This window comes from Nothobranchius furzeri, chromosome 2, assembly GCF_043380555.1.
Source record: "Nothobranchius furzeri strain GRZ-AD chromosome 2, NfurGRZ-RIMD1, whole genome shotgun sequence".
Lineage (NCBI taxonomy): Eukaryota > Metazoa > Chordata > Actinopteri > Cyprinodontiformes > Nothobranchiidae > Nothobranchius > Nothobranchius furzeri.
Genome location: NC_091742.1, coordinates 91,673,360 through 91,689,121, shown reverse-complemented (window position 1 = coordinate 91,689,121; position 15,762 = coordinate 91,673,360). Strand labels below are relative to the sequence as shown.

At 41.0% G+C, this 15,762-nt stretch overlaps 1 protein-coding gene across 5 annotated transcripts in view; it reads left to right on the top strand.

The window, feature by feature from the left end:
• Nucleotides 1-1,168: 1,168 nt before the first annotated feature.
• The window catches only part of LOC107397303 (zinc finger protein 260), a 67,110-nt gene continuing 52,516 nt past the window's right edge, over nucleotides 1,169-15,762 (top strand). Inside the window, exons 1-2 of one of the 5 annotated variants that reach the window (XM_070548224.1) lie at nucleotides 1,169-1,754; nucleotides 2,505-2,843. In XM_070548224.1, the coding sequence (XP_070404325.1) occupies nucleotides 1,583-1,754; nucleotides 2,505-2,843 (511 nt within the window). In that variant the 5' untranslated portion in view covers nucleotides 1,169-1,582. The remainder of the gene's footprint in view (nucleotides 1,755-2,504; nucleotides 2,844-15,762) is intronic. The other 4 variants (XM_070548223.1, XM_070548222.1, XM_070548226.1 and 1 more) reach the window with 4 other exon arrangements.

Below are 15,762 nucleotides of genomic sequence, written 5' to 3'. Positions count from 1 at the left end.
TCATTCATCACAATACATGAAGTTACACATTTTAAATTTTAATAGGGGAAGACTGCAGGAGGGAGCAGTAAAATACAGGGGGTCCCCTGCAAAAACTAACTTTACGAGTCTGATGAAAGTTGCTGGTATTCCCGCTGCTTCTTCGGTAAACAGCGCCAACAAAAACAAAGAAACTTGGGATCTTGTCGGCGTGGCAGTGGGATTTAAGGGAAACGCTGTATGCCCTATAGACTTCTCAACGAGCTGCAGTATTTCTCCGGTCAGATCTGTCTCCGAGTTCCACGAGCGGTCAGCCCGCAGCAGCGAGGCGCCGCATCGATCAGCCTGCCCGGCCTGACCGCTGGGGATTACCGGATGAAAGAATAGAGCACAGAAGTGTCCCCCCAAGCGGCGCGCCCCGTCATATTTCAACCCATTTTTATCTTAAATGCACTGGGTTTTACCCTATTACCCATTTAAATATGCCCTATTAATTATTTTACCGTATTTTACATTTAAATTTCATGGTTAAACAGTACATGCTACATGTTAAACTGATAGTTAGCTAGCTACTTCGGTAAACTCAGCTAGTTTAAAGGCAGCAGTGACATAAAATACAAATATAGATTTTAACTTACCGAAAAAAATGAAGTGGAGACTCCTTGGACGCTCTATTAGTGCAATTAATACCACAGCAAGTCATTTTGTCCAACAATTGCACCAATATTATCCAAAACAGAATTCACAAGCACAGAGACTCAAAATCCCGACACAGTTTCCAGGAGAGACCGAGGCTGTACTGAGGCCTTTCCACGGAGCTAGCTCTGTGGTCACGTGGGTCTGAGGCGGCGGTCACGTGTGTCGGATGCTCATTAATTATACAGAATTTTAGGCTTTCAATACACTTAAACAGAAGAGTGAGAAAAAAATTCACCCCCCTCAGAGTTGTCATGAGTATAAACTAGATAATTTAGACAAAAAACCATTTTTTGAACCAGGCTGTAAACATGTTTATTTCTGCTGTGAAAATGGCATTTTTAACATGGGAGTCAATGAGGATTTGCTCGCTTCTGGTACCAGCCCCCAGCGGATGAGGGTGGAACTGCAATTTTTCTTACTTCCGGGTTGGGACCATTTTCTGAGCGGCATTGTGGGGGCTTGGTTGCAACACGCATGCGTGTTCTCGTCTTCGTACGTGCACGCGTGTTTTGTCCATAGGGGCGTGTTTGGCCGGGGCTGCGTCTGCAGCTAGACCTTCTTACTCCGCATTGTGGGGGGCTTGGTTGTTTGTTAGCAGCGTTAGCTTGTTGTTGCTTGTTAGCAGCTTTAGCTTGTTGTTTGTTAGCAGCGTTAGCTTGTTGTTGCTTGTTAGCAGCTTTAGCTTGTTGTTTGTTAGCAGCGTTAGCTTGTTGTTGCTTGTTAGCAGCTTTAGCTTGTTGTTTGTTAGCAGCGTTAGCTTGTTGTTGCTTGTTAGCAGCATTAGCTTGTTGTTTGTTAGCAGCGTTAGCTTGTTGCTGGTTAGCAGCGTTAGCTTGTTGTTTGTTAGCAGCGTTAGCTTGTTGTGTGGGTGTGTGAGGTGAACCTCTGAGGCTCTGCAGCAACAATGTCTTCAGCTCAGTCTCTGAGAGAGTTTATCAGAGAGCGGCTAACTGATGCTGCAGCAGAAATATTCTCCGAGTTTGAACAAACCATCGTCCGCTACGAGGAAGAGATCGATCGTCAGCGCAGACTGCTGGAGATCAGCTGGAAACCACAGATCAACTTACACAGAATAGGTATGAAACAGCAGCGGGACTCATGAGGTTTTACTGAGGACACAATCTCAGGACAGTCTGCTTGGGTCCGTTTGCTGTTCTGAAGCTTTTTGACACAACTGAGCTGAAATCAGTCGGTAAACTTTGTTCCACTTTAGAGAAATAAATCAATAACATTTCAGGGGTTTTAGGAAGTTTTTTCATTTTCAGTAACTCCACTAAATCCGTTTAAAAGAGACAAACTTTAAAGACTTGGTGAACGTTTCCAGCTGATGTTCTACAATCAGAGACTTGTTTAGAAGTTTCTGTTAGTCTGATCTGTTTGTGGACATTACCAAGTAAAGCTGTCAGCAGCTTCAAAGTGGAGATGATTCCATGAAAACACCTCAGTCCCGTTTTCATCAGAGACTGATGCATCTGAGGAACATCTGGATGTTTATGTCTCTATAAACTCACCTGTAGTACCTGTGTGTCCATCCCAGAAGTCAGTAAGAATCTAAATCAATGAATCTGATAGATACTGAGTCCAGTTCTGCTGTGGGTCAGTCACACACACACACACACACACACACACACACACACACACACACACACACACACACACACACACACCTGCTGTTCTCATGTCTGACTGTAGAACTGTGTGTGGTTGTTTGTCAGGTTAAGAGTTCATTATGTTCTAAAACATCTTCAGATGCATCAGATGATTAAAGTGAAGTGTGCTCTCTTATTGTCACATGATTCATCTTTTTGTTTGGTCTGTCTGTCCAGAACTCCCGCTGCATGATGTCAGCAAAGATGAGGAGGTTCTGACTGACCAGCAGCTCTGGAACCAGGAGAGGACCTCCAGTTTGGACCAGGAACAACCAGAACCTCCACAGATGAAAGTGGAGCAGGATGAGTCAGAACCTTTGCAGGTTCTAGAACAAGAGGAGCTCTGCATGAGTCAGGATGAAGAGCAGCTTGTACTGAAGCAGGAGACGGTTACCTCCCTTGTGACTCCTGCTGATGAGGACAGAGACCACCATGGACCAGAACCAGACAGACACCAGCTCCTTTTGTCACTGCTTCCTGAGGCCGAGACCAGAGCTGCTCCTCCAGGGTCCACAGGTGAGGAAGGGGGGTCCTATGTTATGTTAAAAAGGGACTTTTTGAAACAGCTTGTTTTAGTTACATAACTCCTGAAACGCAACACTGACAGAAAATGAATGAACAGTTTTTATTCATGTTTAAAATGTTTGTAGACCGATAAAGTAATTTGTGGGGATCACCATCTTGCTGCAGATTCTCGTCAATGATTCATTCATTATGCTGTCATTGTAAACTTACTGTCTGTGACAGCATGACGAATACATAGACTGATTATGTTACACAGTGGCCTCCAGTAACTGATGAAGGTATATGAAATTAATGCCAACATTAATTTATGAATTAGTCATGTGTTTGAGCGTTAAACGGGTAATATTAACAGGAAGATAACAGACTGTACGGTTTAACACTGCACATGTGTGCAGAAGTTAGCAAGCTAACATTTCATTCAATCCAAGTTTATTTATAAAGCGCCAAATAACAACAAGAGTCGTTTCAAGGCACTTCACATAATAAATATTCCAATACAGGTCAGTTCATTAAGCCAATCAGTAAAAAGTTTCCTATATAAGGAACCCAGCAGGCTGCATCAAGTCACTGACTAGTGTCAGAGTCTTTACAGCAATCCTCATACTAAGCAAGCATGCAGCGACAGTGGAGAGGAAAACTCCCTTTTAACAGGAAGAAACCTACAGAGGATCCTGGCTCAGTATAAGCAGCCATCCTCCACGACTCACTGGGGATCGAGAAGACAGAACACACACACACACACACACACACACACACACACACTTAAATGAGTGTCCATGCACACTTGAACTGTTTCTGTAACCATAAGTTTAATTGGATCACTTTTGGTCTCATTTTGATTGATTTTACTTCTTGATGATGCTGAATAAAGTTTGGAGTTGTGACAAACATGTCTAGAATCAGCAGCATAGGCGTCATTTTAACTGGGGACACTGGGGACATGTCCCCGGCAAAATTTGTGATTGGCAGCTGTGTCCCCCCCCACTTTCAAAAAATCCTGCTGATGAGGATTTTTGTTTTACCAGCTCAGATCTTTTACCAGGGGTCGGCAGCCTGTTCCCATCAAAGAGCCATTATTACCCATTTCCCACAGTAAAGAAAACACCGCAGCAGCCGCGGCGTTGTGGGCGGGGCCTACCCTCAGACAGCAGAGCGCTGCTCACAACAGGTGACAGCAGCCGGTACCGGTCGCTCGCATGGGCGTCGCACCCGTGGGGGATTCAACACCCACACTTTTCCTTCTGTTTTGCTCACCTCCACACCAGTCTGGTTTCTTTACGTCACACTCACTCTGTTTGCCTCCTCTCCTCTCCTGTGTCCCTAAACAAGCATTTAGCGACAGTGGAGAGGAAGACTCCCTTTTAACAGGAAGAAACCTCCAGAGAATCCTGGCTCAGTATAAGCAGCCATCCATCACGCGCGTGCACACACACACACACACACACACACACACACACACACACACACACACACACACACACACACACACACACACACACACACACTCACACCATTTATACCAAGTAGTATTTCTATGGTTACATTGTGATTTCTTAATAAATATTCTATTTTGTGAGAGATCAACTTCAGTGAATCTATAATTAAATGGGTAAACTAGTAGTAGCACATTCAATGTCAAGAGAGTAAAATATTATCAGGAGAGGGAGAATGTTTAAGTGATTAGCGGCAGTGTGCTAGACGATGGCCCCCTCCATGAGGCCACCACAGCTGAGCAGAACATCATTGTAGCTTCTTCTGGGGAGAAAAACACTTAGAGAAAAAATAAAGTTAACAGCTGAAATTGCAGGAAATAATGCAGTTGAAGAGCAAATTGTAGAAGAAAGTAGTTGAGTGTGGAAAGTGGTCAGTGTATCCTCCAGCAGTCTAAGCCTATAGCAGCATAACTACAGAGATAACTCTGGATAAGCTAGCCTTTTTAGATGGAGGCATGTTGGAGGCAGGGCAAGGGAGAGCCGTCTTTACCGACTGTACACTCCACCTCCCTCTACTCCCCCTCTTGTCCAGATCTGGGATGGGATGACCGATGACTGGTACAGAAAAATAGACCAAAGGAACATTGTTGGAGCAGTGATGTTAGACTTCTCTGCGGCTTTTGACATAATCAGTCAAAATTTACTTTTAGATAAACTAAAACGGTATGACTTTGAAGTGTCAGCAATACAGTGGTTGCGGAGTTATCTAACCAACAGAACTCAGTCAGTCTTTTTTAACGGGAGTTACTCGGTACCCAGTTCTGTGACATGTGGGGTGCCCCAGGGCAGTTGTCTTGGCCCTTTATTGTACAGCATTTTTACAAATGATCTGCCTTTTGTGCTGGATAAAGCAACAACAGTAATTTACGCAGATTATTCACATGTATTCACATGCTAAATCTGTTGAAGAACTAAATTCAGTGTTGATTAAAGAAAATATGTGTTAGACTGGGTAAAGCAAAATCAATAGGTATTGAATGTTGCTAAGACTAATTCCATTGTGATTGCTTCTAAACATTTATTAAGATGCAACCCGGTGTTAAAATTAACTATAGGAAATGAGTCAATTAAACAAGTACAGGAAATTAAACTTTTGGGTATTACTATAGACAATCAACTGTCTTGGAAACAGCATCTAAATAATGTTGCAAAGAAAATGGGTGGTGTAATTGCTTCCACCAAAAGATTTGCACCATTTTTGAATTAATCTGCTCTGAAACATCTTACACAAGCGTTGCTATTATCAAATTTGGACTATTGTTCTATAGTTTGGTCAAATGCAAATTCAGGAACAATTGAAAAACTACAGAAAATCCACAACAGAGCTGCACGATTAGTATTAAAAAAGGATTATAAAATAAATATAAGAGATATGCACACAGAACTAAACTGGCTATTTGTGTATGACCGACTTATATTCACTGCTTATTTTTATTTGGAAGCTTAGGGAGACAAAGATGCCATCTGTTTACTTATACTTTACTTCTATCTACTTTACTAATACTTTTCAAACAGAGAAGAAGGGATGATGATATGTATTTTTTTCTGTATGTGGTATTTTAAAAAAATTATGTATGTTTTCTTTGTTTGAAATAAACTAAACTAAACTATTTTATATACATCTCTTGAATTTAGTAAAGATAAGCACTTGTATGATACAAGACATGCCTTAGAAGATAAATTTACATTACGAAAAGTACGATCTGATGCTTTAAAACATACAGCAATGTATAGAGGGATGTACGAGTGGAATCGTCTCCCAATAGAAATCTCACATATTAGGGCTAATAACGTATTGAAAATTAGATTAAAAGAACATTTATGTTGTATTTAGAAAGAGAACTTATTATTTTGATATTATTTTATGTTATTATTATTTTGAAAGGGTTAAATATGTTATGATATAGTATGAAAAATAAGTATATAATATAATGGAAGCCTTGGGATGGTAAAATTATATCTGTTATGGTCATCAGTGTTGAGTTGGTTGGATGGAATTGTTTCTGTATTTTTAGTGTTTTTATATTTTATTTTTTTATTTTTTGTATTTTTATCTATTTGATGTAAAGAAAAAAAAGATAATCCGCACACTTTAATCTGCGATGTAGGAGTTTATGTGGCAACATCTGATTGGTGAGAGCAAGGGGGTTAACCCTAACCCTAACCCTAGCTCTGTTATTTCTTGTGTGAAGTACTTTTTTAAGTGACTAATCAAATTTAGCCAAATGTAGTGGAGTAAAAGTAGCGTTCCTTCTTCAAAATGTAAAGTAGTAGTAAAATTAAAAAGTATGATGCAGAAATAATACTTCTGGAGTAGATTATTTTTCAAAAACTTACTCAAGTAAATGTAACGGTGTAAATATAACTTGTTACTACTATAGAGAGGTAAATGTTGTTGCTTTTAAGCCTATTTTATTACCTTAACTTATGAGCCGGAAGATGTAATATTCTTTATAAATATAGAATATCAGCCCGCTTGGTCTTTGAATGTTTAATCAGAAGATTCTAGGATTCTTTGCTTTTTCGGGGATCAACACTTCGTTTTACTTCAACAAGAGAGTCAAGTTTATAAAAAGTAAGGAATTTATTTTCTAAACAATTAAAAACATGACAACTAGGAAACACTTATGTGAAGAATGAATCTAAAGAGGATGGAATGTGAGGTGTGATGATGTATGAATGTGATGTTACCAGAACCTTCGTATCTGGAGAAGCGAGTTCTGAGTGGGAGTGAATTTGGTTGGCTCTAAACTAATTGATGGTTTCTCAAACCACATCAGACACAATCTTGTGAGCCCACGTACCCGTTCTGGAGACCCCCGATTGGATCCGAGATGTCAGGGAGTCTGGTGACCCCTAGTGCCTCGAGGTTAGTAGGATAATCGCGAGGCGACCAAGTCAGGCCTGAGATGTCTCCGGGTCGCAGTTGTTTGGGTCTTAGGAATAACTCTTAAGGAGTTGAAGTTTTCTCACCTTGGTTCTGAAGGAACCGGTTGCGGTGTCAGCTGTAGATGCAATGGTTAGTTTCCCTCCGATGGCCAGTCGAAGATATGCTCATAACTTGAATGCTGAATTGGAAAGCTGGAGTGCTGAATTATTCAGCAAGTGATTCTGTTTTTAATATTCTCATATCATGATTCGTGTGGCCAATCGGAGCTTGACATGTTAAGAGGTGTTAACCACCAAACCTCAGACATCACGCCTTCTCAGATACGGGATGCTCTGATTTGTGGGTAAGAAAATCTCTGTCTGCAATTACATTAACCTAGCGTCATGAGGAGATATGCAGTGTAGATAATGATTCACTTGTTAAATCCAACATTCCTGATCGTCATATATAAATCTTTCAATGTAATAATATATTCATTTCACAGATTAATTAAAACATTTCATTTAGTATTCATATAACGTGTTCATCAACCAAATTATTATTTAATGATTATTTAACTTAAGAGTTGTAAAAGTTCTTCTGTCTTGTGCTGTGAATAAAAACCAGTCTTGGATAAGAGTGAGCCTGGAAGGACCTTGAAGCAACAGTCTCTTCTGTAGATTAAAGCTCCAGTTGGAGACTTATGTCTCCAAATGACCGATACTGATGAGGTGACCTGTAGATTGAAAAACAGACCATTTGCGGAGGCTACACTATCAACCTCTGCATTAGACTACCACTAGGTGTGTAGGGTGACCATATCCCATTTTGCCAAATGTGGGACAATGTGAAGTCCCCATGTAATGAGAAAAAAACAAACAAAACATATATTCTGCCTTTTACCCTAACATCACTGTTACATATACATAAGATGATTATTCTTATTATCATCATATATTTCTTGTCTTCGTCATCGTCTTCCTCTGCTTATCTGGGTCCGGGTCGCGGGGCAGCATCCCAACTAGGGAGCTCCAGACCGTCCTCTCCCCGGCCACCTCCACCAGCTCCTCCGGCAGGACCCCAAGGCATTCCAGACCAGATTGGAGATGTAACCTCTCCAACGTGTCCTGGGTCGACCCGGGGGCCTCCTGCCGGCAGGACATGCCCGAAACACGTCCCCAGGGAGGCGTCCAGGAGGCATCCTGACCAGATGCCCAAACCACCTCAACTGACTCCTCTCCTTTGATCAGGATTCGGGGAGCAGAGGAGGTTCTGGGGGGGGGGTTTCTCATATTTGTAAAATCAAATATTAACTGGGATCAGATTCATGAGGTTTGTCTGTCGTGCCACAAAGAGTCCCAAATCTGACCATAGCAGAAGGATTTCCTTTGAGATCAGTGCGCTCACGGAGAACGCGCTCCTTCCAGAGAGCTTATTTTGGTAAATCTTCCAATAACACAGATCAGCCATGGTATAATGTCAGATTCCCGTCGGTCACAGGTGTCTTTTATTGGTTTTAGCACCAATTATGCAAAAAAAGCCGTTTTTTCACCGACATAATTACATAGTGGATAAACGAATTTGTGGATGAGAAACACATTTGGATGACTGGGACCTTCGGTATTGCGCTTCCCCGTTGTGCCACTAAATGCTGTGCGTACGCACGGTCTGAGATCTTCTTACATTTTGTAACGTTTCTACGCACAAGTACACAGATCTGTGTGTATGTTTGAAAGATGAGGCCCCAGGTCTCGTCATACATGGCTGGAATCGTTTTATCAGTGGAATGTCTAAAAGATCGTGTCATGAATCAACAAAGGGAAACGCTCTAACATGCATGACTGATAATGGAGACAAAGGCAGTCAATAGGGATGGGTACCTTTGACATTTGAATCGATCCGGTACTAATTCCCGGTACCTACGAATCGATACCGGTACTTAACGGTACCAATTTTCGATACTTTTGAGTGTTTTTTATTTTAATTCTCTTTTATAATTAAATATATATTTTTCTCAATTTATAACAATATTTGATAAATATCACGATAAATAACATACAACTGTTTGTATTTTAACATTGTCCTTGTAGTTTTATAAGCTGATAATTAAACTGAAGCAAACATCTTTGCTGTGAACTAAATTTACTGTGTATCTTCATTCCTTTTGCCGTCCTTTTTTCATTTGATTTTTCCTACTGGGAAGTTAGAATTTCCGAGGAGAAAGCTAATGCACCATTAGCTGATAACAACGGTGGCAATGGAAGCTAACATACCAAGCTAACGTTATCTTAAACAGTTTATTCAGCTGCTGGAGCAGATTAAAACAATGATGCCTCACACTTAGATCGTTGTCACTGGTTTCGTCTTCACCCGTCACATTTAGTAAAGTGAAGCCAAACTTTAGAGTGCGTTCATGTTCTTCTAGTCGGGAATTCAGAGTTCCGAGGAGAAAGCTAACGCACCATTAGCGAAACGGAAGCTAACATATCAAGCTAATTATATTTACCTACCGGAGCAGATTAAGATGAGGATGTCTCACTTAGATCGTTGTCGCTGGTTTCATCATCACCCAGTTACCCATCACATTTAGTGAAGTGGGCCCAAGCTTTAGCCTGCGTTCTTTCTACCATGCTGCTCTGTTTACAACTGGTTCGCAGTGAGCGACGACAAAACGCTCTTGCGCATGCACAGCTGTCTTGGCAAGTTCTCGTTATGATGGACGGGTACCGACACGAGAAACCGTTTGAAATGACGTGAATCGGTGCTCTGTCAGTACTATGAAATTCGGTCGGTACCATAAAAAGTACCGAATTCAGTACCCATCCCTAGCAGTCAATGGGCTGAAAGTGGGGTTTTGGACTTGATTAGAATATGGAGTGACAATTTGGTTCAAGTGAAACTTGAGGGATCATACCATAATCAGGCCATGTTTGAGCCTATTGCCAAAGAAATGGCCGAACGAGGCCACAAACGAACCTGGCTACAGTGTCAGAGGAGAGCATCATATCCAAATTTAAGGACGCCAAAGGTCTAAACCAACGGCAGCGGTTGTGGTCGAGTCACTTGCCCAATTTAAGAGGAGCTTGACTGTGTTTTGGGGGACAAACCCAGCTGTCAGCTAATAGAGCTAATTGATAGCTCTATTGAAACAGCTGAAGAGGAGCCTTGAAGTCCCGGCGCCAAAGCTATTCCAGCTAGCAGCAGCATCAGTGAAAAGGTAAGCTAACTTGTGCTGTATCAATTATGGATAGTACTGTTGTGGTCCCAGTATCGTCCAACTGTTTATAAAGTTATTTTTATGCCTTGTCTGAGCTGATAATAAAACCAAAGTTCTGAGAACATTCTGCTCGTGTCAGGAAGTTAACTGTAAATGCAAATGAAGGCTGAGCCCAAGCAGCTGTAAACATGTACGTGATAAACTTTCGATGGGCTATTTTTTTATGTGTCACCACACCAGATGATGTGACACATGAGTGTGAATCTGCTTCTCAGTAAAGTACTTTTATCTGCAGCAAATGCAGATACCTCTGTGGAGAAAAATACTTCCACCAGAACTACTGGAAGTAAGCGACCCATATTTTTCATTTTTTAGCTGTTTTAAATAGGCTGTTGGTGATCTCTTCAGTATTCCTCATTAAAAAAAAATTCTACACCTTTATGTTAAAACTTAAAAATGCAGAGTGATGCATCCACGAGTTTAATGTTACCTAGGGCTGGTACGATAATCAATAAATCGTACGATAGATGAAAATTAATTCAGTGAATTAATTTTTGTAGCGTCAATATATCGAGTTTAAAAAATATACAACTCTATTATTATTATTTATTATCATTATTGATATTTTGGTTGTTGACATTGGATAGGCCAATTTATTGTTTTGAAGAGACCAGGTCTATTTTTTTGTTTTTGGTGCAATATTTTTTAACGGTGTGTAGCGTCCAGAAATGGTCAGTTTTTCATGTACACTTTGACCTCTTCAGTTTCTTGTCATATGGAGACAGGAGTCTACATTGCCTTTAATCTGCCAGATCCTGCCATTCCATTAGCTGGAGTCCGGGCCTCTGCAGCTCAGAACACATGATAACATATTGACAACAAACTGTTCCTGTTTCAAGGCCTTAAGCTTCCCTTATCGCTTCTACAGGATTCCTCCTGCCTCGGAATAAAAGTGAACATTTTCAGCTCATATGAGTTAATAAATCATGAAATGAAATGAACAATATGGTTAAATGAAATGTTTTGATTAATCTGTGCCTAAGTTAATAAGGTTGAAATGAATTTTAATATTACAATGAAACATTTTGATGTTATGTTCAGTAATGTTTGGTTTAACATGTGAATCAATATCTACACTCATACACAATGTTCATAAGATAAAGTTTAAGTAATTTCATGCACATAGAGATGTTCTTACCCATAAATCAGAGAACCTTCTGTCTGAAAGAAGGCGTGATGTTATGAGGTTTGTTTGCTAACACCTCTTAACATGACACGTCCCGATTGGCCAAGTAAATCATAATATGAGAATATTAAAACAGGATCACTTGCGAAGTGATTCAGCATTCTGTTAGTTTGAGCAGAACTCCTAACTAGCGACCGGGGGAAAACGCTCTAACCATTGCATCACTTGACAAGCTTTCGACAAGCTAAAAGCTGCCTGCAGTGACACAGCAACTTGTTCCTTCAGCTATTCAAAAACAGCTGTTCTAGATGCAAACTAGTTCCAACATGTTGTACCTGGTGACATCTCTGGACTGGAGCATTGGTGCTGCAGTTAATCTACTGAACCTCGGTGCCCAGAGGTCATCCGGCCTTCCTGACCTCCGGATCCGCGAAGAGGGTCTCCAAAAAGGGTGAGGAAGCCACAGCATGAATTGCGTCTTATGCCGTTTTGATAAGAACCAACTTCATAGTTTAATGCAGACCAAATTCTTTTCACAACCAGAACTCAGTTTCTTCTAAATACAAGGTTCTGATAAACACACACTATTCAACCACCATACATCAAACAAAGTACAAAGTCCTCCAACCCACAAAGCTGGAAAAGCACTTGACCTCATTTTCACCAGAAACTGTGCGATAGACACAGTCTGTCACACCGCTGCATCTTTCCGATCATTACTTCATCCATTTCAGCACGACTGTACAAGGGAGGTCCACTGCTTCCTCCCCAGTGGTCTCATTCCACCGCAACCTCCGCAATCTGGCACCCAACCACTTCTCCTCTCTTGTTGCCTCCACTCTTCCATCTCCCAGCACATTCTCTGCTTATGAAGTGAATGATGCCACAGAGTCACTCTGCTCCACACTCTGCTCTTGTCTTAACAACTTGTGCCCTTTAGCCACTAGACCTGCTAGATCCTCTCATTCGCACTCTTGGCTAAATGATACCCTCTGGTCTCTACGCACCAATCTTAGAACTGCAGAACGGAAATGGTGCAAAACAAAAGATCCTGGTGATCAATTGAAATTTCATGAATTACTGTCCTCATTCTCTGCCAGCATCACTGATGCAAAGAAAGCTTTCTACACTGACAAAATTCTCAGCTCTACTGACTCTCAGAAACTATTTTCGACATTCAAAACTCTGCTCAACCCTCCTTCTCCACCTCCTACCGACAATCTATCAGCTGACACCTTTGCCTCATTCTTCACTGACAAAGTGGCAGCTATAAGCAAACAGTTTACTCAACTGGCCACTCCTGAACATTCACTACCACAAACTCCTTCTAGCCCAACCATCTCAAGCCCTACTGCTTCATTTTCCTCTTTTTCTCCTCTCACTGAGAACTGTGTGTCCAAGCTTCTCACGTGCAGCCGCCCTACTACATGCCCACTTGACCCCATTCCGACTAAGCTGCTCCAAGCTATTGCTCCTACAGTAGCCGCAGCAGTCACACGTGATCAACGCTTCACTGACATCCGGTTCATTTCCCACCTCTCTCAAGCATGCTCAGGTTAAACCCAGTGGCGGCTGGCCACTAGAGGGCGATAGGGCGCCGCCCCCTAGTTTTCCCCAGTGTTTTTAATTTTTATTTAAAAAAATAAATTAATAAAATTAACAATAATCACATATTCTAAGTTAATTGTGTGTTTTGTAACAAAAACAAATCATATATATATATCTATATCATTGGTGAGAAGCTCTCTGCCGAGCGGTGGAGGCGACAGAAAGATCGCCCAAACAGCAGTGAAGCAGCCAGCCAATTGCTGACAAGAAAATCAAACGCATAGGAATGGGAATGCATCCAATCAGCGTCGTCGATTCGGAAGCCCGAAGGGTGCTAGAGCCAAGGCTGTTCGATGGTGTTCGGGTTGAGCGCGACTCTTTTTTTTTTAGCCATGCTAGGCAGAGCTAACATTGCCATGCAGCTCGACGAGGGAAACGGAAGAAACGGAGGACGTTTGGCCAGGGAGAACAACAGCAGCTGGGTGCAGAGGTAAGCTGTACATTACATTTCTGTGAACAAGACAATCAGAATCAGAAATCCTTGGTTGTCCCACAAACCGGGACATTTGTTTAATAACATGTACATTGTTTAATGTGCAATAACTGTAAAAACTCATTTCAACACACATACTTATTATACATATTTAATCATGTAAATGTGTATTTCATGTAAATTTGTACATACATCAATCTGATTCCATTTTACTTGTTACACTTCTGCTGCAGCAAACAAATTTCCTAGGTTTTGGGACAATAAAACATTTCTGATTCTCAATTAGATGTTTTTACTTCAAATGTAAAAACATCTGATTGAGAATCAGAAATGTTTTATTGTCCCAAAAACTGGGAAATATGACATTTGTAAGAGGATACTGATGACATTATTTCCTATGAAAGTGTTTCCTATGTGCTTATCTATTTTTTTTTATTTATCTACTTTAAAGAGGATTAAGACTTTCCTGAGGAACACCATGACACAGGATGGGCTGAATGCTCTTGCCATGCTCTCCATGGAAAAAAAGCTTGTCACAAACATTCCTGACTTCAATAAAAAGCTAATCGAGAGCTTTGCCACTCTGAAGGACAGAAGGGCAAAATTTCTGTACAAATGAGGTATCACACACACACACACATGCATCCACTTGATCTTTGTATAAAGTTGACCTTAGCACAACACTCCATAAATATTTAACAGTGTAAATTTCTGGCATTTTGTCTAAGTAGTGTTTACTACTGTAGCTCTCTTCACGACATCACAGACGCAGGTCGGTTCTTTGAAACAGGCGTTTATTACTTGGGCTCCTTGGCTTCACCGTTACACCAATACGCCGTGAGAACTGATCACGAGTGAACAATACAGACCAATTAGCAACTTTACAGTACACATATTAAGTCCAAACACGAATAAAACATTTCTCAAATGACAAATACCTCGTTGGCTGCTTGTCCTGAAAAGAGGTCCTTGAGTCCTTGTGTTGCCCTTTCCTTTAGTAAACCTTTGGCTTAAATCGCTTCATGAGAGACATCTGCTCCCTCACAGTCCATGAAAAGGTCTCGTGCACGTTCGTTAAGGGTATTCTCACGAGACACTAGCTCTTACACTTTACACATGTACATTTAAAATAAAAACATTTCAACACAAATATATATTCATGAAATTATGTAGCTTATTAAAATCAGTCACCTACATCATTAAATCTACACAGAACATTTTAACAGCATTTACAACTACCATTACTGTAACAGTGACGTGCTCATAATTTTTTGTGTTCACTCAAATGTTGAAATAAAAAAAAATGTTTTTGTTATTTGCCTCTTGCATTGCCTATTTACCATTTATGGTCTTGTTATTTTATGTGCAATTTAATGCAGTATTTTTCAACCTTGGTCCGCAAGGCAGCGTGCCAATAGTCAGACACCTGGATCAGTTTGTCCAATGATGTAAGAATGGAAATAAAAGAGCTGTGCTTAATTCAGGAAATAGTGGAGTTGTGCACAAAGCTCAGAAAGCACAAGTTTGTTTAAAAAAAATAGCACAGCCCCACCAAAAATATTTTTCACCAGCCGCCACTGGTTAAACCGCTGCTAAAGAAAACATCTCTTCCTCCAAAGCATGTGGAGAACTAATGACCTATCTCTCCTCCCTTTTCTGTCCAAAATCATTGAAAGGGTGGCTTTCAAGCAGACCACAGAATACCTCTCACAAAACTGTCTGCTTGACCCTTACCAGTCTGGGTTCAAAAAGGGCCACTCCACTGAAACTGCTCTGTTAGCAGTGACTGAATCCTTAAAAGAAGCTAGAGCGACTGCCAAATCTTCAGAGCGTATCCTGCTCGACTTATCGGCAGCATTTGACACTATCAACAATGGCTTCCTTTTGTCCACACCCTCTAGCATGGGCATCACGGAGAAAGCACATGCCTGGTTTGAATCGTACCTCACGGGATGATCATTGAGTGTATCTTGGCTTGGACTGTCCTCTACCATGCACCATCTCTCCATAGGAGTCCCCCAGGGCTCTGTACTAGGACCTCTTCTCTTTGCCATATACACCACCTCACTGGGTGAGATCATTCAATCACATGGCTTCTCCTACC